We start from the raw sequence: 26301 nt of genomic DNA on the forward strand, positions 1-26301 counted from the left end.
ATCTTTATATCAATAAATGATTTCTTTTTTCTATGATATTGGACGGCATAGATCGATACAGCACCCGATATAAGGGCAAATGTTCAAAAACCTTGGTACCAATTAAAAAAAGAATATAAATAATTTATCTAATACAACTTATGTAACATTATTATACATGTCTGTTGAGATATCAAATGGTTAGTGGATTGTGGCGCCCGTTGATGGGTCTCATATTTGAATACATGCAATAGACGCCATTTAATGTAATGAATAGAAACTATTTTAGTAGAGAAAAAAACATTACTATACCAACTCTTTAGACAGCAAGGAAGAGTGGAGACGCCATCCTTCAGGTTCCTTTAGGAACACTTGATCTTCCAAGTACTGCTCCAGTCTTTTGATGATCTCATTCAACTTTCGATCCCCTCTTTCCCTGAGCGCAGGCAGAAAGCTGCGGGAAATGGCATTGAGCACCTTCTTGAACTGAGACTTGTATCTCCTGTGCAATGCAAATCCTGCCATCTGGGAGCAGCAGACAGGTGGATTTAGTAACAGCAGAAAGGATGACGAGGTAGCAGACTAGTAAAAGTGTGGACGGCTCGGGACTAACCTTCAAGAAGGCTTCCAAAGCATATGCGGTGGATCTGTTGGCAGGCAAAGCATTCAGAAACCGAGCAAGCCATGCCCATCCTTCTGCTAAACCATGAGGATTCCTGACACCTTCGATCTCTGTCTGCCAAAATAAATATCGATTCCATTCGTATTTGACAATCGGGAAATACAAATAACAACTTTTTTTTTTTGTCTGTCACTATAAGAAGTTTTAAGCAAAGAAATCATATACAGCCAACTTCTTGGCCAAGATAAATCTTCGGTGTAAATGACTTGAATTTTGCTTTAGGAGACATTGAAATGTTGAATTTTGGGAACCACAAGCTTAATTTCTCACCTTTGCTTCATTAAGAGATTTCTAAATGTTCTCCAGTTTGTTGCCTATATTGTTGTCCTCTTGGTGGATATGCACTTAAAAATACTTGTTTCAATATCTAACTGAGAACAGAAACTATGTAGCTACCAAAGATGATGACCAGAAAAATGTTTCTGACACCATTGAGAGTCACAATTCTAGATGATGGTGTCCAAATGTAATTCAACTACATGTTCCAGAACATTTTTGTAACAAAATCACATATAATAACAACACCATTAGATTAAGGCAATGAATGCAAACCTGGACTATGGCAGCATAAAGTTTCATGTAAGACTGAACTCGATTCAGGTAATTCTCAGAGCTTTCAATCTTTCCATCTACTTCATGATAACCAACCATCTTCCAGTAATCCTTAGTTTGTAATGTTTGCTGGAAAATAAAAGGACATGATCATGAAATCAAATAAAAATTAACTAAGCAAGACTAGCGAATCTGCATTGGTTGTTTGCACATGCTTCTGAAATTCACTTTACCTGTGGAGCTTCCATCACACAATCATCTACAGAGCAAAAATTTATACTTGCTACTAGATCATCTTAATTGTAACGCAAGCAGTATAAACTTCCTCGGAAAACAAAAAAGACTACAGAGAACCTGATTTTGATATTTGTTTGGAAGTACTACAAAATTTTAAATTCGTCTTATCCGATACTCAAGAGTCTAAACACTTAGAAGCAAACTGATAGACTTGGTTATCATCAGGAGACACAGTTCCATATCTCAATAGTTGTAGATGTGATTACAAAACTTATTTACTATCCAATAGAATGACTAGCGAGAGTCTGCTATCAATTAGAATTGCAAAATTCCATCGAAAGCTTTCCCATAAGGCTACCAAGTCTAATTTGTACAGTGTCAAGGAAAGTGATGTACCATCTAACCAGGAAGAAAACCAGGGAAGAACTATAGAAGAACAATCTATTGTCTAAAGAAAATTACAAGACTTACATCTGAAGGCTGCAGATACTTTGGAACCGTATAGATGCAACTTTTATGGAACTCAGCCAGCACAAAATCCATAACAGCTGGAACCTAGGAGATCCATCAAGACAAATAGACACAACAGAAATGAAAATGAATTGCCTGTCCCACATAATAAATACTAAATAGCTTTATGTGCAAACTGATATAACTCATGGAGAAGTATAACCATAAACCAACTACCAGATTCTGTTTCCAACTTAATGAAAAGCTACCTACCTTAAGCTTTTAACAGATACAAAAAGTGGCCCACGTGGCCTCACATGCATGCAGTCATGGCTACCTGGCATAAGGCCAAGCTGGCATCAATATGCAGTTATATTGTGTATGCATACACAGTCTGATAAGCATGAAAACGAAGTTACGAGAATGGTATTTAACTTTAAATTACTGCATAGGGTCGATGATAACTTTAAATTGCTACTTAATCCTTTGCACATCCCGTATAACTTATCATTTATTAGATTCTTAAATGAGCGTAATGCCATCCCACGGACTCATAGCCAACTGTAAATTTCTTAACATTGAAACGAATGCAGATGCACCAGTAAATCAACAAACTGAAGTTCAATGACAGTTGGGAAACAAACATTTCCTTTTTCGTAAAATCCCATCAGCTTTTGTATTGTAACAATCTATAATATTGTCTAACATGGTTTCAAAAAATTAAAAGAAGGTTCCTGGGTTTAAGGAACTTTAGAACATAATTTTAAAATGTCTACCAAACAATTGCAAAATTTACCTAAGACTTTCAGGTAATGTTTCTGCCAAATCATCTGGATCCGACCTAAGGATTTTCACTTGGTAGTATTTACAGAAATCTGGACATCATCTAAAGTCTTTGAGTCAATGATTTATCTAATGTCATTGAGTCAATAGTTTATCAATTGTCTTTGAGTCAATGATTTATAGCATAAAGGAAATCAAGGAAACAAAGATGAAATCTTTTAAATTCATCCTAGCTAAAACCTAAAGAGTATTGTCAAATGAGTTCCTCAAATTCCCAAGAAAAGAAAAAACTAATCTTACTGGAGATAATATAAATACATCTAGACCTTGTTTACCAAATAATAAGTACTACTACATTGATTGAATATAAAAATTTGAGCTAAAAAGTTGAACTTTTATGGTAAATGCCCTAAAACCCATCAAATGGAATATCATCGATACATGTGATGATATGGCCTTTATAGGAAGAATTAAGTAAATAATACGAAACAATTACATATCATCTACCTTTAGGCTTGCACTAAAGTTAAGGGGTGCTCACCTAGGCACCCAAGCAAATTACATATCATCTACCTAAAAATCATATTTTACCTCCATTTTCAATGAGACTCCTTTACTTCTAGTAGTCACTTTTGTTTACACAATTTCCACCCAGTGAAGTTAAGGGGTGCTCACCTAGGCACCCAAGCAAGGTGAGGCGCTGCTCGAGCGCCGGATAAGTGGACCAGGCAAATGACAACCTCCTTCTCCTCCCTGATAGCTCCCCTCCCTCTTCACCTCCCAACCAACAATAACCCGCAGCCATCCATCTGACAACAATCAGACATCCACCCCAACCAACAGCAACCCACTCCCATACCTCCTCCCACTCCTTGGTACCTTCATCCTAGCTCCCCTCCCAACTAACAGCAACCCTCTCTTTGTCCTCCTCCTTCTATGTTAATTGTTTTATTAATATAGATTTGAATAATATAATTTCATCCTTTAAATGAATATTGTGTTATTTTTTGTTTTATCATTTATATCTATTAATCATGATATATATTTTTAATCTTTAATAATATGGAGCGCTTAGCTTCGCTTGTGGAAGTACCTAGCGCCTCGAGTGTTTTGACATCTTGGCACCTTTTAACGCCACTCGCCTTTGACTACACTGTTACCACCACACTTTTGATCATACAATTTCCACCAAACACCTTTGGAAATGGATTGCAATCAAATCATGTTTTGCCTCTACTTTTAATTAATTACCTTTGCTTCCACCGGTTACTTTTGATCACACAATTTCCACCAACCACCTTTTGTCGTGCATCGCAACCAAACACTTTTAACAACCCATTACGGGGGACTTAGTGAAGGATTGACTCCTGGTTATCATTTTGGACACAGAGTTCCCAATGATGAATATGAAGAATCAAGCACCGGTAGCAACTTCTGGGATAGGAGTCAGTTGAAATGAGCAATAGCTACACATATGGTGCTACACCTAATATATGCAGTGCTGAACAGAAGCAGATGTCATCAGTGATTTAAAAAGCGCTAGGCGCTAATGTCCAAAAACGCCCGAGGCACTAGGCGCTCGCCCGAGCGAAGCAAGACGCTAAAATGTAAAAATATATAATATAATTAATAAATACAATTATTTAAAATTTTAAATAAAATATGTTATTAAATTAAGAAAATCTAAGATACAAAATTAATAGTATTAAGAAACCTAGCAATAATTTCAAATAAATAAAAATTAACAGTATTAAAATCAAAATAATATATTATTAATCTATTAACAGTATTGAAAATTAATCATTTCAAATAAACTTAATAATATTAACAGTATACAGTATACGTATACTGTTGAAGTGTAAAGGGGTGCTGAGCCTGCTGACTGAGAAAAGAGGAAGCGGCAGCGACGACAGCGGCAGCGGCGAGCAGCGACGGCGGCAGCGGGAGCGGCGACAGCGGCAGCGTTTGCGAGTAGCGACAGCGGCGAGCAGCGACAGCGGGAGCAGGAGTGGCAAGCAGTGGGAGGCGCAAGCAACGACAGCGGCAGCGTTTGCGAGCAGCGACAGCGGCGAGCAGCGGGATCGGGAGCGGCAGCGACGAGGGTTAGGGTTGGGTTGTCACTTATATTGGTTTTAGTTGGTTCGATTGAACCAACTAACCACCGGAGATCGAACCAGGACCGAACCAGACCTAAAATCCTAGTTCGGTCGCCTTGGTTAACCCAAGCGCTCGCCCGAAGCGCCCAGCGCCTGGGCTCGGGCAAGCGCCCAAGCTTGAAGCGCGCCGCTTGGGAGATTAGCGAGGCGCTCAGGCCTCGCTTCGCCCGAGCGCCTAGGCGAGCGCCCGAGCGCCTTTTTAAATCGTTGGATGTCATAATATCTTACAGCTCCTTGAAGTCCTTGCTTTTTGGAGAGACAGTGCTGCAACACTTAGTCCACCTCAATGTCCTCAGCATGATGTTGATGAAGAGCAAGAAATTTTGACTAGTAATATTCACAGAATTGATATAATTATCAATAATTTATTATTGATGTAATATTATCTGAAAAATGATGGATCCATTTAACCAACTTACTCGCCTAGTCTCAAACCTAGGCTCTAACTCAACCCGATTTGTCTCGAGCACACGCCCAAGGCACCCAGCAAACTCATGCGTTCGGGTCTCATCTCGCCTAAGTGCCTTTTAAAAACACTACTAAGCAGATGCAATTAACGACTAATAAAATTGTGAAAAAATCTTAAATTATGTGGATACATCAAATTTATTTCTAGTAATGTATTTATCCAAGCATCAGAAAGATGATGACACATATCGAAAAAATAATAATTGGATTATGAAGCATATCCACAACAAAATGATGTTATTAGTCCCAGGGCATTACTTGAAAATTTTGTAGCTGAAACCCTACACAATAGTGATTTTATGGCCTTCTTTTTGTCACCAAATTACCAACAATTGTCTAGAGGTACATAACTAGTCTTATCACTCAAAATTATTGGATTGATCTATATAGATAGATATTCAAAATTGTCCAGAAGACATGCACCCTTAAGCATCAATGACTATTGTGAATACAACCGCAATAATAACTGAAATAGATATAAATCTTTGCAAATGAAAGTCCAGTAACCACCTGTGATGAAACCAGAAGAATGACCTGGCCACAAGCAAATGCTGTACTGTCAAAAGTTCCTGTTGGGTCTTCACACAGGGAGACCACCTAAACATGAAAACAGTTACACAGACATTCAAAAAAACTGCTATATATGAGGATACAGAACAAATATAAATTAGATACAAGAATAATATGCATAATGCACATGGAATTTACTTCAAAATTGTTAGATTTATGGATGTTGGAAACAAAAAATTTCATAATTTGATCATCTTGCAAGTGAAACCGTAGCTTATTAATGATGACAATCTTAGATGCATTGTCCTGGTGTACTTCAATTATGATATAACAAGTTATGTATTTATTCTTCCTATATTGCAAAAAATATACATTAGTAACCAGAACAACATCCATACAAGCAGATGAACGGTAGATTTTCTTTACAAATTCTAAGAGTTCTTTCACTGAAGCCTGCCATTACATCCATGCTAGTGCAGGCTAAAATCATGCAAGCAAATGGCCAGGTGTTTCAGATGTCATGTTTCACGTGAAACATGACATAGAACAAGATGGAACTATTGGAACTGAGGTATCGAATAACAGAATTAGCTAAGGTTTGAATTCCATGATGATGTAGGAACCCTGGCCATAAAACTTTTACACTAACAACAGTAGCTATCTGGTGAGGTAAGTTGGAACAAGTTAAGCAACTTGAACTTTCTCTTTTGGGTATGCTTGACCAACTAGAGTCTAGTTAATAGGCATGGAAGGTAAAGAGGACCTTCTAAGCAATCACCTTGGGATGAGCAGGACCAGCAGGCGGAATAACAAGGGTTATCAATTTCGATGTGTACCGCCTCATACGGGTGGTACGTACTGGTCCGAAAGGATACTGGTACGCAGACTGCCCTCTACCAGGCAGTACCGATGTTTTTACCTTGTATCAAGCGATACGAGGTTTGTACCGGGTAGTAACGATCGAAATCTGACTATTACCAAGGCATATCAATCGGTATGCCCCAAATTTTGACCATTACCGAAGTGTACCAGTCGGTATGTTCCAGATTTCGACCGTTACCGAGGCGTACCGATCGATAAACCCCAATATTTTTTTACCATTACCTCGAGGTATTTTTGGAGGTTTTTCAGCTTTTTTGGGCATACTACCGATACGCCCCAGTGTGCCATCAGTACGCCTCGGTACAGACCAAAATTGAGAACCTTCGGAATAACTACATTTATGTTAGAAGTAAATATTTGTCTACCAGATGAAGAAACTATAAATTTTGATGAAATTACTATCACTTGTTTTACTGCTCAAATGGTGGAAGATGAAGACTATAAGATAAGACGATGTGACTACAAAATCTAATAGCTCATCATAAATCATATCACTATTTTGAAGGTGCTTACATTTCAATTGAGCCAACCAGGCAATTCTTAGAGTTACTACAATGCATATAATTGAACATGGCATGTATATGTATAGGTTGTAATCAAAGATTAAAATCTCGATTTGGTGCCAATATCAGCTGATGGTCGGATTCAATGGTTGGATAGGTATGGTTTTGGTCAACATACCAAAACTATATACAATTCGGTACCATCTGGACCAGGGGGAAAGAGGGGGAAAAAAGGGGAGATAGAAGAGCAAGAGAATAAGGAACCAGAGGAGGAGAACATGGAGGAGGTGGTGGAGGAAGATGAGGAGGCAGTGGAAACAGCAGCAGCAATGAGAGGAGGAAGAGACAGCAACAAGGAGGCAGCAACGATGGCGGCAGAAGCTATGACAGAGGTGGAGAATGAGAAAGAAATGGTCAACAGATTCACAATTTCAGCTGTCAACAGCAACAGTTTTCAATATTGTTGACAGAGGTGTTATTGTTGCCAGTTGTTACCGTTGACAGCAGCTGAAACCTGTGTTGTTGACAGACAGCTGTCAATTAATATTAAATGTTCAAATATTAACAAATTTTGGTTTACCGATCATATTTCATTCTATAGATAGAAAACAAGGAATGTACCATTCAGTACATCCCATTTCAAACCAGGCCAAGCAAAATCACCTGGTCCACATGTCAGACATTTGTTGGACCAGAAAATACCATGGCCCATGCCATACCTAACGGTACACCAGTATTTAGCACCTTGGTTGAAATAGCAACCATGAGATTTTTTGATATTGTAATTTTATACAGGGCATCTGTCATGACTATTGTGAACACAGCAATTGGCATCTTCTATTATGTTTCATGGTGTCAAAGCCCTAGTCACGCCTTGGAATATTTTTTGTGTTCGATACAAGGTCCGCAATACCGAATGATATCGCCTGTACCAGGCGGTATGTACCGGTCCGTCAGCAGATCGGTACACGGACCGCCTGCTACCAAGCGATACTGTTGATTGAGGCGTTATCGTCGACGGTCGACCGAGGGAGAAGGGGAAGAAAGAAATAGGAAAAAAATGGAGAATCTGGAGATCGCCGCTCTCCTCCTCGTACTTCTCATCCGCACGCGGGAGAAGAGGCAATGACGTCGCAGGGCGAAGAGAGGCAAAGATTTTTTTTTTATTCTCTTCTCGGGCGACATTGGCTGCAAATTTTTTCTTTTTTTATCTACGACGTCACCCGAGAAGGGAGGCGACATCCCATTTTTTTTTTTTTATCTACGACGTCGCCTCAACGACGTCGATTTTTTTTTATCTGCGACATCGTCTCAGCGACGTCGCCCCGCATAGAGGTAAATCGAGTGGTTTACCTACATGTACATACATATATACGTATGTACATACATATATATATATATATATATACATACATATATACCGAGCGGTATACCGAAATATATCGCTTGGTATACAGTACCATCCCGTACCGAATAAGTCTCAAAATTTTGGTACGATACGAAATTTCGATCCTTGATTCTTTATATACTTGCAAGTCCTCTTATCATTGTTGATAATTACTGTTGCTCATGATCTTATATGATCAGTGGCCCTCTTACCATTGTTGACAATTACCTTTGCAAGGCCTCCTGGCGGTCATCAACACGCATGCTCCAGGTCATCAGCACGCACGCACACACACACACACACACACACACACATATATATATATGTATATATATATGTATATATGTATATATATATATGTATATATGTATATATATATATGTATATATGTATATATGTATATATAGTATAGTATAGTATAGTATAGTATAGTATAGTTTTTATTTTCCTCAATCTTTCAGATTTTTCCTCTTCCATTGTTCTACAAGAATGCATTACATTTTTTATTCTCTTTAATTTAACCACTATGCCTCTATCTTCATATTTAACTGCTATCGACATTCAACTCACTGTTGCAAGCAACTGGGCAACTGGTCTTATATTGTGGTGGGACATCTTGTTGGAAACAATTTATGCACATCTCAGTAGCACAAATCCAGAGCTTGTCCGTGACTCCATGGCACTTAATCATGAGCTTCTGCAATTATCAAATCCAACTTTATTGGTGCCTAGGGCAATGAATGGGTCAGGTAGGCTCAAGTTTATGTCAAGTCAATCTCATTTTATGGGTATGGGATCAAACAGGACACAATCCAAACCAACAATAGGTCGAAAATACCAAACTTAGTCCTGGCCCAGCCTGCTTAACATTAGAGGCAGGTGGCATCTTGCTAAAGAGAATGACAACACCGAGATCATAACTACAAGCCATATGATCATAACTACAACAACAAGCCATAATGTCTCAACCATTTGGGGCTGGCTTCATGGATCTTTTTTCATTATTGAGCTCTATGTAAAGAAAAATCCTAATCAACATCAAAATCAAAACTAACAACCATAAATTTTGAACTACAATGCTCTTACAAAATAAAACCCAAAACAAATGTTTGTCATTAGAATGCAATAGTACAGTCTCCCAATAAAGTAATAAACACCACTAATCATGTTACTGTTGATGTATTTGAGATAAGGAGACGACAAGAATAACCACAAGAGGGAGAGTGGGCGTGAAAAAATTATCTAGTTCAAGAGAAATAGTTAGAATAAGAACAAAGGATAGAATTGAGATGAGAGGGAAATTAGGTGAGAGAAGGCAATGGAGTTAATAGATTGGTTTGGTGATTTTTGGAGGATGCATATAGGGACAACGAATGATGGTTCAGGATGGCTAGAAAGGAAGGCAAGTTCAAGTTTGTTGATAAATCAATGGAAGATATAAGCATAAGCATTTAACTGTGATTTCTAGACTCTTTAAACCAAGATCAAACGTTCATTCAGAGTGAATGCTTTTTGAGGCATGAAGATGCTTCATCTAATTAACCATTCATCTGTTAATAAAAAATCTGTAGCCTTTGATTAATATGACAACAATGAAAGTTTAACCATTTTAATTAAATTAATATATTTTCATCACCCAGACATCTAGTTTTACTGTTGATCAATTAGTGTCCACTCAATTTACGATATGGTACATTTCTCTAGCAGAAAAATTTGCAAAGAGAGAGCCTTTTGAGTCAATCCGTTGCTAATATTGTACAGCAAAATTCAGTAACTAGCATATAAAAAAAATTAATGCTTATTGCCCTTGATGACCTAGAGGACAGAAAATGGGGTCCTGCCTTGGAAAAGTAGAAATTATGCAATCTGCCAGAAAATCTCAGAATAAGCACATGAAATACCTTCTTTGCAAACAGAAATACAGAGATGGAACTGGGGCAGACTGGATTGTTTAGAAGGTCTATGAGTGCATGTGTTTTTGCTCTGTATACAGGTAAACAAAAAGCAAAAGTAGGAAAGAATCAATAATAACATCTAATAGGAAAAGAAAACAAAGGCAACAGAATATATCTAGAAGAAATGTTAAGAATCCAAAATTCCAAGAGTAACTGCATGGGAGCCTATATTTGCAACAAATATGCAACTAATATTATACTCCAAAGATGAAAAAATAAATACAATTGCATCGGATGAAACCATTAAACAAAAGATATAGACAGGCAGACTAAAAAGGCTTTTGGATTAATAAAAATTAGATCAATTAACATATTAAAGCACAATATACTGGAATGATAATTCAACTTTGTGAGGCTCAATATTAATCTAAACTATGGATTACAATACAATTTGAACCAGTCAATAAGAAGACCAGTATCGAACTGCATTGCTACCTTTTTTATACTTGACAATTGTGAGTCAATTTTTTTCTCCATTATTTTTTCCTCTCTATTTCTACCTTTGTATTTCTCCCCTTCACCTCCAACTATGTCGAGCTGCCACCACCCCTTCCCTAGTGTATCACTCCCGCCTTTGCTTCCTTTTGATATGCCTCCTCCTCCTTCCCTCCTCTCTCTCTCAAGAGTTGGTATGCCCCTCTGATATTGGTACCATACAACTTTGGCGGTTAACTAGTATTTGTACTAGACCGAGACTTTAGACCATGATTTATTTTAAACAACCAAAGGCATTTATGAAATATTTACAAATGTCATTTGATGAAGAAAATGAAGAAAGCCGTAAATGCAATCCACAACCAAACAGGGCTACAGAAATAAGATACCAATTATACCCCTATAACATGATCTTGTAATTTTCATCCAACCTGTTTCTATAGACCGACTCAAACAAAATACATCAGTGGCTTGAATCACAGATTGCAATTTCAGGTACTGGCCTCGTATCGGTCCCTGCCCGGACCATACCAGTGTACTAGCACCCAATACACCGATAAATACCGATTTAAAAAAAACTAGCTGAAAATTGAGCCAAAAAAAGAAAAAGAATCCTATTTTAGGGTTCGTTCACCTATTCTCTTGGATTATGTAATCAAATTAAATAATGATAAATCATAAAAGCAAATCTAATCTATAAAATAATAGGATCCTAAATCAAAATGCCTATGGATTGAAACCAAAATACCCATCAATGAACCCCATCGCAGATTTCAACTCGTTCCTCCATCGAATAAGATTGCCTTAGAGTTGATCGAAGTGCCCCCTCAAATATAAAGAAGAGAGTGCACACAATGGAGCAGGTGTAGAAACTCTAAAGTATGAAAACATAAAATAGATTTAAATCCTTTATATATATATATATATATATATATATATATATATATATATATATATATATATATATATATATAAAGGATATTTTAAGGTTTAATCTACAACACAATATTATATTATCAAAAACTTTTTTAAAGCATATGGTTCATCGTCAAAAATTATAATGTCTAAAATTTTATCTAACATTTTTAATTGATAATTTATAACTAATATTTATAAAGTAACATAAGCTGACCTTTTGAGCTTCTTTTTTTAACCTCAAATCATTTTTTTTTTTGGTTTCATCAAGTACTTCGGCCAATTCTTATTTCATCAATGCAATCTTTCCCACCCCGTTGATCCCAATTTCATCCCCAATCCCAATCTTGGTTTTAGAACCTTGCAAATAATGCTACCTAGAGATTCACATATATAAAAAGAATTTAATTTGATTTTGTCCATCACTTCAAAATATGTATGATGCCTCTTCTCCATTGATACTGAATATTCTAATCTAGTAATTAAGCCAATAAGCAAATTAAAAGCTGGGATTGATGACATTTTGCATACACAGATTAGTATCTAATTTAGCTATATTTTTTTCATAATTGGTCGAATTCTAAAGAATGCACTTACCATCATTGTTTAATATTTGACTCAGCACTTGAAGTTAATTCTTCTAGTGTTTTCTCTATCTAATATTAGCATCGGTTACACTAGTGCAATTTTACTATTAGTTTTTGAAATAATCAGAATATAGTTGTGCACTGGTAACCTTCCATGGTACATTGCCATCATTTCTTGTCATTTCACCAATTCTGAATTTACAATAATTTAAACAATGCATAACTCATGACTAATCTAAACAATGATGAATGACTTAAAAGTATGAATCTCTCCTAACTAACATGAAAGAAACAACATGGAAGGAACCAAGAAACATTAAAAAAATAGAAAAAACACACCAAAGGAACTTAGCATACCAAAAGTGGTTTTTCTCACCTGACGTTCTCCACAGTTCCGGTTATCTGCTTTAGGTTTTTATAGATCTGCCTCCCACATCTATCAAATTCCTGCCCAATAACTTTAAGAATTGATCTTTGCAGCCATACATTTTCTTTTCTAAGGACAAGTACTGTATGTGATCCTTGACAGCCAGAATAGTTACTTAAAACAAGCTAAGTACTCAAATGAAATAAAACCTTAGCATTAATTACTCAGGATTACTGATAGAATACCTTAGAAGCAATAAGATTGGACTTCTCAGCTACTTCATTGTATATCTTTTGTCTGCTAGCCTCTGCTCTCAATGCAGCATCAACAGCCAAAACTTTTGGCGTAGGACAACCTAGAGGGGAATGTTTTAAGTGATAGAAGAATTGGGAACAGACGAGGTAACAATAAATAAATAAAGGCCAAAACAGAGAAAGGAGGTAAGAAAACACAATTCGCAGAAATCTTCATTCTTCAAATAAGAGAATAAGTGCAGCAAGTTCAACATTTACAAATTCTATAAGGGGAGGAAGGTCTTAAACCAAACTTCTAGCTAACTTACCTTAGTCAGAAGTTGAACATTCATTGTAAGTTGGCTTCAAAAAGGTTGGGACTTCAATGGGGGGTGTAGATGATAGGTTCATTTGAGAGAGGAGAGGAGAGGGTCAATAATGGTCCATTGTCTAAGAGTATGGCAACATTATCTCCCTGAGCACGATTTTTACTAAGGATGAACAACATCACGTTTAGCTACTTTCAAACACAAAATAAACTTTCTTTGAAGCAATAATGATGGAAGGACATTCTAGCGGAGTTCGACATGATAATGGAGTACAAGCCTAGGCAAGTTAACACCATGGCAAATTCACTACCGAGGAAAGTGAAATTGACAACCATATGGATAGATGGTGGGGTCCATATACATTTCAATCTAACTTTTCATCCGAGATCAAGGATGGATTAGTCAAGAACGCACAAGTCAAGATATTGATGCACCTAATTGAGGGAAAGGATTGGCGACACTCTCTAGGTAGATCAATATGGATTTCACATTCTTCCATATACCCTAATCCTTCGAAAGCGTTCATATACCTTATCACCCTCAAAGAATTAACTTGGACAAAAACTAAAATCATGTATTTCTTCAAGTGGATTCTATCCTTCACTAACCATAGAGTTCTTGAAATTGCTATATGGAAATCTTTACCAATTTTAAGATCCAACAATCCTCCACAATATGGCTTACAAATCTTTCCATAAGACTAATCCTGCTCTGTCTAAGCTCTTCACAGATCAAAAAAAATTTCAAAAATTTTCTTGACGCATGGTGATAGTAATGGACCCAATAGAGTCAGTGTCAGATCAGTCTGAGATATGCATACTTTGCTAAATTACCACTCCAAATCTAAGCTCTTTAATAGACACGTTTACTTTAAACTAAGGTATGTAATTTCGAATAATACCGCCCGGTACGGGCGGTATGTACCGGTACACGGACCACTCGTTACCAAACGGAACGATATATATATATATATATATATATATATATATATATATAAAGCGATGTTGCGTCGCCTTTTATAAAAATATATATATATAATCTTTTATATATAATTATATATTTATTAATATATATATATATATATATATATATATATATATATATATACACCAAACGGTATACAGTTTCGTACTGTACTAAGCGAACATCGAAATTCCGATACGGTACAAAATTGCATACCTTGCTTTAAACAATACAAATCTTGTACATCTAATAATACTCGTTGGGGATACCTTTTACCTTCAAGCAAAAACTGCACTTCCTATTTTCCCAAAGATATCCTATAATCTAGTCACTGATTACTGAATATTTACTTTAAATTTCCAATACATCATCCTTTCAAGTCATTTCTCTTGCTAGAAAATTATTATCAGGATTCTACACTTCTACAACAAGATAATCAAATCTCAAATGCTCAACATGTGGGATTATTGGCAATTTTTCCAACAATAACAAAATAAAAGTATTGATAACATTTTCTTGAATGTCACATGAATTTAGTAAGCAACGCACAGTAGCAAGAATAGATACATCGCAACAAATCTTCCCCAAGTATGATAACAAATGTCTAGTATTTCTATTATAAGAAAATATTAAGTGATTGACACACATAACCAATGTCATCCTAAGTGTGATACCAAATGTCTTGTATTTCTATTAGGACACAAATGTTAAATGATTGACATACATAACCAATGTCGACTAGTTATAAAGTTACATTATAAAGATGACCAAGGTTTGCAGTACCGACCCATACCGCTCGATACGAGCAGTATGTACCGGTCCGACATGGGACCGATACGCGGATCGCCCTCTACCCCGTGATACCATAACCTGACCCCGTATTAAGTGATACGAGATCTGTACCGGTCGGTAACGATCAGATTTTAATTGTTACCGATCAACGGATGAGATCGCCCTATTTCAAACGATCAAATTGACCATTTGAACCATAGGAAAGGGTTTTTAAACCCTTTCTTCCCCCCTCTTTCAACTCATATTACTCTCTCAATCTCTTCAGCTTCATCAAACTTATTCTCACTCACATCTAACAACTCAAATCATTTCTTCATAGATAATTCAATATTAATGGAAGGCTGATTCAGAACGTATCATAAAGTTACTCCTTAAAGCCCGAAAAAGATATGTGTCATTATTATTTCCTAATTAGATTATTTTCGCTAAAATTATACTAAATTTATATTTATTTTCAACTTAAAAACCCTAATCTAACTTTTTCTATTTTTAGATATTTTTGGAGATTTTTTTTTGGGGCATACCATCGATACGTTTCAGTACGTACCGTACCAATCATTGGTCGGTACACCGGTATAGACCAAAATTGCAAACCTCGAAGATGACTCAATAAAAAGGTGATGAAAGGAATACTTTACTGAAACATTTGGTTACCAGTAGTCAGCTGCACCTCTTTTGGCACTTCTGAGCCTGAACCTCTTTCCTTTGTTTCTTCTTCATTATGGTCCATAGATTTCTTTTTTGTATCTTCAGAAGCAGCAGCTTTACTTTCAGCAGCTTCTGCGGCTGCTCTTTGAGCAGCTTCCAGGGCTACTCTTTCTGCTTCTTCAGCCAATTTTGCAGCCCTGAGTTTAGCCTGCAATCATTAATTGGATCTTGTTACAAAAATCTAGCTCAGATAGCAATAAATTATAATGTCAGTATCACAATTATAAAAAAAATGCTCCACACTATAGGCATTATTGACATACACATGGAATTGACACCTAAATCCTTGTCTTATAATTACTGAATGCTGACTATTAAATATCCATTGCTATACAAGAGTCATCTTGAATTTTTTGGATCTATGAAGAACTATTCTCTAGTGTGATTTTCTGTCACGTCAGGTCTTCAAGTTAGATCTATGCCAGCATCAAAACTCCTCACTCCCAACACAGGAGTAGATTGCAATTCTTAATTTTGATGAATCCTGTATGGGATCAAAAGGAATAACAACTAGGATCAGCTAAACTGATCTTGTACTCTCCCGAATGAGCCCATAAATTGGGTTGTTTTTTATCAACATATATAGTCTTGGAAACAACATTGATTCCTTCATGTGTCCCATAGCTGAACTCAAACTAAGTACTACAACATGCCAGATTTGAATGTAAAAAGTATTTTGAACAAAAATTAAAATAATCCATAATGCTTTTTATCAGACAACCAGTTTCATTTAATTGCTAATCCATTGGACTAAATGACAGTTATACAGAAAGGTAGCAACCTTATTCAAGTTTATGAAAGCAAACATGACTCCAACATCCTAAGTATTATTACTTTCACAGCATATTAGTTTGGATAGAAATTTTTTTATTTCCCAGTTATTAAATTAGTTCAGCCTAAAAAAAGTCATGCAGAGAAGTATATGACCTCCTCGTGAAATCGGCAACAAACCATTTTATAAAATTTAACAACCTGCTTGCAACTCCTCTGTGTCAAGACAGAAGGCATTCAGATTTCTCCAATGTGTAATTTAACATGCTTTCGGTGTCAGTACATATCATTCAATTACGGTGCCAAACAAGTAGAATATCAACGAGCATATTGCGTTTGTGTGCTGATATCAAGATAAATCTTGATGCTTTTTGTCCATAAGACGCATATGGAAACTTACCACAATCATTTTTTTACCTTCAATGCCCCACAAACAGGCAGACTTAATTTGCATAGGTATGTACCAAAGTATTTATATTTTTAAAAGCTTGATTCTTGAAGGATCAGTATTTAACTCATAAGATGTTTGTTTCTGAAGGACTTACTGTACAGGCATGCATCTCCTAGATACTGGGTGATCATTAGGCTTCCTGTCTAGCAAGACATAACTTAGCCTAGTAGCACTAAACAAAGCTAGACCTTGCCTATTTCAAGAATGGTAAATAAATAAGTATAATTCAGAATAAATATTGAAAAATGTTCAAGAAAACTAGCACAATAGAAGAGAAAAAAAAAATCCAAAAATATTGATCATATAAACAGTAAAATATCGAAGATAGAGGCAAAAATACAAACCAAAATTGCACAAGTAATTGCATAAAATGTCTTGTTATTTCAAAACCAAATCATTCTCCTAGGATAATAAGACATTTATGGATGTGCATCTCAATAAGCTTAATTATTTGGTCACAAAACATAGTGCATCTCCAATAATTGTAAGAACCTTTCAAATTTTGATTTTGAAAACACTAGTGTCACTTAGTAAGTCTATAAACAATAGAATCTGTATATTCATAGAACAAACTAACCTCTGCTTCTGTTTTGGCTTTTTCTTGGCGCAGCTTTTCCTCAAGAATGGCCTTCTTTTTGGCTTCTTCAAGAGCCGCATCATCTCTTATTCTCCGTTCTTCAATTTGGGATCTTTTTTCATGATCCCTTCGGACAGCCGACAAGTGGCTATCAACTACTTCAGCACTACAACAAAGCACCAAACGAAGAGCAACCTTGATGAACTAACTAGATGAGGATATAGGAAGACCACAATATATGATGAACTAACTTGATCAACTACTTCAACAACAACAACAAAGCACCAAACGAAGAGCAATAGAGACAGCACAATAGTTTAATCCTCTAACCCCTCAAAGTTCAACAAACATACAAATATACAATACTTCACCCATGATCATGATGCTGCAACTCAAGTCAAGCCCACCATCCAAAAACAAAGAATAAACAAATCAACATATTTACTTTCTTGAGGAGCTCATCCACAGATCATGTACATAAAAGCATCAAGGTACCCAATAACCTAGCAAGCTCCTGAAGCTAACAAGTACTGACAAAAATATGTTAGAATATAAAACCTTAATTTAACATTTTAATAAAAAGAATATCTGATCCAATACAACCAAAGGCCAATGTTAAAAGACATGCTTATGCCGCCTTTATTCCATGATTACTTAGGTTAGCTGGATCATCTCGTGTAAAATATATCTCAGCTTCATAGATCCTTAACATCAACCCAACATAAAAACCTACGGTCATGCAAAAGATAACCAAAATAAACAAAAAAAATCCAAATAATAATAAATTTTGATATGATAAGACTTTTAGGATTAGTAATAAAAACCTGATGTCGTTTAGATAAGAACATATTTTCATATATAATAATAATATATATAATATATGGATTATTCGTTTACAAAAATTGATGGCCATTAAAAGACATAAGAGAATCTGAGTATTCCCTTGACTCATTAGTAGTCCATTTGCATTTAATTGTAAATTTATAAGGTTACTGTGGATGGGCGACACTATTAAATACTGAAATGTTGTTTTGAAATATTAAAACATAATTCTATATAAAATTAAATTATTGAGAATATGATAAATAAATTTTATATTTATAACTTCAAAAGGTCAATATTAAGACCACCATTGTTGTGAGTGGGTAACTGAAAACCAACTGCTCAAGAAGTTGTAGGTAATATGTATCAATACCAAGGTCTTAAATATTGATGCCAAGGGGAGTTTTGATCATATTTGAAGTACAATTCTTTCCAAATCCTTGTGCACACAGAAGTTGGTCAAAATTAGCACAACTGAACTATAAAGCAGGGATTTGAATCTCGAATCATACTGCTTGTATCAGTCCGCCAGCTGACTGGCACGTGGACCGCCCGTTACCGGGCAGTATCAGCTGACAAACAAGATGAGGAGCACAACGACGAGGAAGACGAGGCTGCAGCGCTCGTTAGACATAGAAGGCATGACGGAGAAGAGACTAGGATGTGGCGGGACACAAAACAGCGCTCCGTCGAGCGGAACGCGATAGGGGGAGGGTCCTTGCTTCGTCGGGCGAAACACTGTAGGAGGCGGGTCCTCGCTCTGTCAGGCGAAATGCGGTAGGAGACAGGGGAATCGTGGCCGCTATGGTCTGGGAGGTCGCGGTCGATGGCGAAGGAAGGGATCCAGGCCCAGGTAGGACTGCTGCTTCCCCTTCTTGCTCTTGTCGTCATCTTGGTCTTCTTCCTCACAGTCGCTGAGGGCGCCGGCGGCGAGGGAGCGGGAGATAAGCTCGCCCTGGGCAGGATCTCCGCTAGATCCAACTACTGCAGAAGCATTGCGGAGTTCCTCGCGGGGGATGAGTTCAAGTTGGGGATGGAGGCGACCCATCGTATCCTCGCCTGCTCCGCCATCACCGCCTTTCTATTTATCAAGATGGAAAGGGGGTGATGGTTTCTTCTTCTTTTAAGAAGAAACCATCCTCGCCTGCATGCGATATGGTTTCTTCTAAAAGAAGGGTGTATTGCTCGGTACGCCCTGGCATACTGCTTGATACGTCGTACCGTACCATACCAAGCAAAGCTTAGTACGAAATTGAAAACCTTGCTATAAAGTAGTCAACATGACATCGCAAAATTTAACAGTACTCAAACTCGATACTGATTCAATGAACCTTGAATTGTATCATATCCTATCCTGATAAACACAACTTGCATCAAGCAGTTAAAGAAATGTATTGATGAGCTTGCGCATGACACATTTTGAAAAGATGAGAATATATGTAAAGAATGTAATGGTGAAATTGGTAAAAGTAGCTAAATCTAAAATGGTGTAGAATGAGTATTAATAATTGATTTGAACTGACAAAATAAGGAATGCATGTCATCATTAGACATCACATCACATTTTGGAAGAAGGTATCAATTAGCAAGGTATGCAATATCGTATCGTACCGGAGTTTCGACGTTCGCTCGGTACAATATTGTATACCGAGCGATATACCGTTCGATATACCGCTCGGTATATATATATATATATATATATATATATATATATATATATAATTCGGCGACGTCACCTCTCTCTTCTCTCAGGCGGGGCGACATCGCCTCATTTATATATATATAAATAAATAATATATATTATATATATATAATATTATATATATTTATATATATATATATATATATATTTTATAAAAGACGACGTCGCCTCGTGTGTGTGTGTGTGTGTGTGTGTGTGTATATATATATATATATATATATATATATATATATATATATATATATATCGTTCCGTCCGGTAAGTGGCGGTCCATGTACTAGTCAGCTGACGAACCGGTACATACCGCCCGTACCGGACGATATTATTCGAAATTGCATACCTTGTCAATTAGTATCAACGATATAAACAGCAAAGGAGAGAAACTACATACATCTTTCGTCGATATTGCTGATCAAACCTTCTATCCATCTCTTGCCTATCTTCTACATATTTGTCAATCTGAGAAATGGCAGAAGCAAATCTGTTCATTTCATTTCTCTGTGCCACCTCCAATTTAGCCAACTTGCACCTAAGTTCCTCCTGACAAATCCAAAATATTTTTATCAAAATGTCAATTATCACAAGAGAAACATGAACCATTGAAGACTATATTATACCACAAAAAAAATGTTGACTTCAGAGTATAAGTAAGAAAGGCTTCTTTGCTAATGCGGAGTGTTAAGCAGGATGTCAACCAAATCCAGTCGTCAGGTGAGAAGTGACATAGCAAGGAGAACAAATGTCTCAGGCTAACCAAGCTAATCAACATTCTTGTTTTAGAAACTATCCTCAAATTTCAAATTTTGTATACTAATTTACAGTCATGTACCTTGTCACAAAAATGTAATGGCTCGATATAACAGACAAAAGAATTGAACTTGGAAAGAATAGGAAACAAAGGTCCAGGAACAATGAAACCATACATCCATAACAGAGTAAAGCACCAATAACCATCAACAAAGAATTAAGAGAGGGAGAATGACATTGGAGCTAATGTTTATCAATGGAAGTAATGCTTAATCTTACCAAGAAACACTAGGAAATGGCTTTGATATAAAAAAAGAGGACAAAAATGAAACAATTGATTTGATTTGAATCATCAAATAAAAGTAATATACTGGTAAAGAGGTCTAAAATTTATATTATACACTATTCTAGCATTAGCCATAACAGTTGCCTCGTACAAATTGATATTTGTATCCAAACCAACACTATTATTATATACGTACGGAGCTTGTGAACTTTCTTTGTTTAAATTTTATTCGGATGCAGATGACTAGTAAGTAGGTTAAAGATAATAAAGAAAGAAGTTATTTTTTTATATTTTAATGGTGTGCAATTTTCTTTGTCATTCCATTATATTTAAGAAAAAACAACATAACAGTTATCTATTTGTTCAACCAAATTTAATACTAAAATCATTTGCTCTGGGATCTCTATGTTAATAGCCCTTGCATGTTTTCATGGAATAAGACCATGATATGTGGCCACTTATCATGCTATCAGATGTGCTTCCAAGTTTGTGGAGCAATAATGTATCTCTTCTACACATTCAAATTAAAATTTAGTTACTATTCTAACTAAGACCAATCCAATCAAACCCAAACCTAATCACATTTGACATATTTTTTTCTCACATGTAGTCTCTAGAGCACTGATAGTGAACCTAAGCAAAGAAAAGGGATTTTTCAAAACTTAGCTCTTGGCTCCACTCTATGCAGCAGATCCTAACTGTTTGAAGTGCTGTTGGTGGTAACACTGGAATTATAAAAACATGGGACATGGTGCAAGACATTTCAGAAAAAGCATTTTATATGTGGGCAATTCATTACACAATACACACCCTTGGAAAACTCTTTCAATATCTTCACCTCTAGACTGTGATATAGATAACTTCTAAAAGGAATTGCATGCTTGAAAAAACAGAATAGTTACAAAAATGTTACTTGTTTGCTCACTTAAGGAAGCTCAACCAACAACATATGACAAAGAATTACAAGTTAATGTATTGATAATGCATCTTCAGATTACCACAATGATATATAGTATCATCTTATTACTCCATGAACAATGACTGGCATGAACATCCAACTATAAATTTGAGTTTATACCAAAGCAAGAGCCTCATACAACAAATTTAAGTTTCAACCAAAGATGGTATTTAATATATGTGTCCTCAGGTACATATGTCACCACATCAAAAGGGATAAATACAGTCCTAAATTAAAAATTACACTTTCCAAGATGACTATTAGAAGAAAAGGTAAATTAACATCAAAAAGGGTGATTTTATCATTCTTCACGCCACTTTACCTTTCAACTTAAGAGACATTAGGACAGTCATCGAGATATAAAAATCTAAAATAACAACCATGCATACCTTAACTCTTAGCTGGTTTTCCTGCTCAAGCATAAAAAGGATGCTTTTGTCAAGGTCTTCTTTGTCCAAAAGACATGTAGTCCTTCCAATTGTTAAATCATCGTCAGACTCTTCAGAATCACTAGGAAAAAGAAAGAATACAAAATGAATTGATGAATGTTCGTAGAACAGATTAACAGAAATGTGCAACAGTAAAACAATACAAACATGGATTTCTCTGATAACTTATTTCTGGTAGATACCCATCAAAAGCTTTTTTTTACTTCATAATCCTTAAATCTTACATACTATAACATGTTATGCAATATAAATAATACAAATGGTGTAGATAAGAGTACAACAAATTATCAAAAAGATAATTAATTTTAAACAAAAAGTGTAACTGCAATATATTGCACAGCATACAACCAAAAGGATGCTGCCTGCTATTGTTTCCTTTATCAACTTATGTAAATTACATAGTATTGTCATTTTATTACCCCTTGTATAGCTCCTAGATATATGGCTGCACCCTTAGAATTATTGACTATTAAGTTCCAATTTTCCAACTAATTATCAGGGAAAACCAACAAGAAAAGGGCTAGGCTTCGGCAACAGTTTTATATACTCAATACCTTTATTTTAATACTCAATTGACTATAAAGTATTAAGGTAATCTTTGTCATCTCAACTCGAATATGATATGCAAATCTAAAGTTCAAGCACAATCTAGGGAATTTCAGCAAAGCCCTCAAATAAGTTCTGGTGAAAGCTTTTTTGCCACTCTCCCAACATCCCAGTAACACATCCTCCCAAATAGCCTGTTCAAGAGGTAAAACTTCCCGAGTGAAATCACACCACACTAAGGGATATCACACCACTCTAAACTCTTCCCCCATCCCTGGAAAGTTATTTTTTATACCAGAAGTAGCTTATTCTCTTGCTTTCTTTCTTCCTTGAAATAAGCAACTCAATCGCATTTGAAGGAGATATAATTCCTTAAATACTCTTTAACTTTTTGCTTTCATGGGACCTATAATCTTTGTCGTAATTAAAACATTAGACTCTCATCAATGAGAAGGTCATATCATACTGGCAATATTTGGGATAACCTTTGGATGACCTAGCTCATATCAGTAACCTCACTGATATAAAATGCATTTCCATCCACCATGCAACATTCTTCGAGATTGGAAGCTATTAGCGCCACAGTGGCTTCCTCAACAAGTTCTTATATTCTGATACCCCATGTTGCTAACAAAATCAAATGCGCTGTGAATTGCACCTATTGCAATTGACAGATATTGATCATATCTCACCAAATGCTTCTTTACATCTTATTTACAAACCCAAGTAGCCAGTCGTAGGTGTTTGTGATTTTTGGACCAGTTGGAAAAATCGAAATGACAACTGGCAGTGACGTGGTGGGACACCCTCCTTTGGGCTCTCTCATGGAATAATTGTCTTATCAATAAAACATAATTAAACATTAAGATAACTGCAAAATTGAAAGAATAACATGACAACAAAACATCAGAAAACAAATAGCTCAGAATTCGGATTACAATACGAGTTTTACAATACCATATACTATTCTATCTTGTCCTAAATTTCAAAGTTTTCCAAAGATAAGAAATTGATAGTACAAAAAGACTAGAGCAGTAAAGAAATATTATGATCAGAATACTTTTCTTCTTTTTTTTTATTAGCCGATGCAAGAAGTTAAAAGAATCTCAAAGTATACATCCAAACGAAAACAAGAACCCCATCAACCTTCACCATGGCATCATAATTTTCAATGTCAATGCCATCCACATCTTCACATACTTGACTAAGAAAAACAATCTGGAAAATTGCAGTTTGAAGAAACTAATAAGTTAATTTGGATACCTCATTCTGCCTTTTTTGGTATTTGCAGTCAACTATGCTCTGTGCCAGAAACTAGCAAAACGAATAACATTTAAGCAAAGAGTGTATGCCTGAAATCAAAATCCGGGCAGGAGATCCGCCAGCCAGCCACCATGCTCCCTCCCAGCCTCGTTTTGTCTCTCGCATCCATTGCCTTTTGTCGAGGAGAGACCCTAAATCAGAGAAAGGGACGACATATGAGATCATGATAACCTTATAATGGTCCAAAAATATAGCAGTTGTTCAAGACTGAGGACCATTCGGGGGGTTGCTTGAGAGGCACCGGTGGAGAATTATATCCGAGCCACGACTCCAGGGCTTTGAGCCCGGACACGAGATCGTCCATGGTGGTCCACGGCTCAGGATCGGCCGAAGCGACCACGAGACAGCTCTTGGGGCACGGGAGCTCCAGCCGAACGTATCCTCTGCAAGAAAAAGCGGAGGGATGAAAGCAAGAAGAAACCCCTAAAAAGGAGAGAGAGGAAGAGTAAGGCAAGGAGAGGAGAGTGGGAAATGAACACGAGGAGGAGCAGAAGGAACTCACGAGCGGTCAGGGGCGACGCCGGAACCCTTGGACGACTCCCACTTCATCTTTGAGGCGGCAGGCACCGGAACGATCGATCGCTGCGCAGCGCCGGGCGAGGAGAAAACCCTAAAGAAAGGGAGAAAGAGTGAGGCAGGGAGAGGGGAGAGGCTAAAAGGAAAAGGAGAAGGAGAAGGAACTCACGAGCCGGCAGGGACGGCACCGGAACCCTTGAAAGGCTCCCACTTCATCTTTGAGGCGGTCGACGCTGTAATGGTCGATCGCTGCGCAGCGCCGGCCAACGGGTGGGGGCAGACGCGGTACGCGGCAGTGCCAGTAATAATAATAATGACAAAAAGAATAATGGCGATTTCCTCCCACATTTTCGAATTTTCTGATAACGCTTTTTCTTGGAGACTCCCTTATTTTCATAATACCCGTTTCGGTCATAATAATACTTTCTACATCCTACAAATACCAAAAATTTCATTACTTCTAACATAACTATTTTTATTTGAGACATGATATTTATGATATAATTCATGGGATCTAAGATTGATATTATTCACTATTTATTATACACGAAAAATTTAAAATAAATAAATTCCATTTTGGGTAATCATTTGATTTCCCTTTAATTCTGCTACTCAATTCTGTTTATTTTGAACATATATGATACCTGACCCCTAAAAACATATATAGTTATCAACTTCACCATTCATCAGTTCAATTTGACTGGTTACAATTTTTTTGAAATTAATTCAGTTGTTTTACTTTAGTAGCCACAATAGCTTTTCGAAAATATTGTAACATATATTTTTATCATATTTCTTCGAATGAATAAAAATATTATAACCCTTTTTTATCATATTAATTATTATCGTTCTAAAATACTATATATTTTTTATTAACATAAGCTGTATTAATAACCCTTTGTGAACTATCAAACAAGCGAAGAGGCGAGAAGGGTGATCTTTATTTTCTCCTTCACATTCGACATCAATTGCATATCGAATGACGATTTACTGACAATATATTTTTTATGAAAAAATTAGAAATTTATCATTTAGCCCAATTATCATATTTACTAAACCAATTAGCTGTTAAATTGGATTGGTCGTAATTTTTTTAATAAGTTATACTATTTTTATTTAGTAATACAAATACTGTATAGTTGAATAATACAGAAAATAACAATATGATCCATCTTGATGTGAATAATATATGCTTCATACAGGTTGTTATACGGTAACGGTAATCACACATCTTCAATACTGAATATATCAGAACTATATATCCATAATTCAATATATTA

General features: G+C 36.2%; 1 protein-coding gene across 2 annotated transcripts; it reads right to left on the bottom strand.

Annotated features, from left to right (window-relative positions):
- Positions 1-102: 102 nt before the first annotated feature.
- Positions 103-25343, bottom strand: LOC135615533 (mRNA export factor GLE1-like). Of its 2 annotated transcripts, none has more exons than XM_065114170.1 (16): positions 25191-25343; positions 25008-25115; positions 24721-24888; positions 24535-24636; positions 22577-22697; positions 20588-20736; positions 17673-17838; positions 15820-16021; positions 13094-13203; positions 12858-12928; positions 10491-10572; positions 5818-5904; positions 1922-2005; positions 1214-1342; positions 593-715; positions 103-504 (listed from the first exon to the last, which is right to left on the bottom strand). In XM_065114170.1, exons 1-16 carry the CDS (start codon positions 25235-25237, stop codon positions 286-288), a joined length of 1968 nt encoding a protein of 655 aa, XP_064970242.1. In that variant the 5' UTR covers positions 25238-25343; the 3' UTR covers positions 103-285. The 2 variants fall into 2 exon arrangements, 1 of the variants encoding a protein (XP_064970242.1); XR_010488049.1 differs by having other exon boundaries at positions 367-504; positions 593-711.
- Positions 25344-26301: the final 958 nt, after the last annotated feature.

The sequence above is a fragment of the Musa acuminata genome, chromosome BXJ2-6 (genome assembly GCF_036884655.1).
Source record: "Musa acuminata AAA Group cultivar baxijiao chromosome BXJ2-6, Cavendish_Baxijiao_AAA, whole genome shotgun sequence".
Taxonomy (NCBI): Eukaryota; Viridiplantae; Streptophyta; class Magnoliopsida; order Zingiberales; family Musaceae; genus Musa; species Musa acuminata.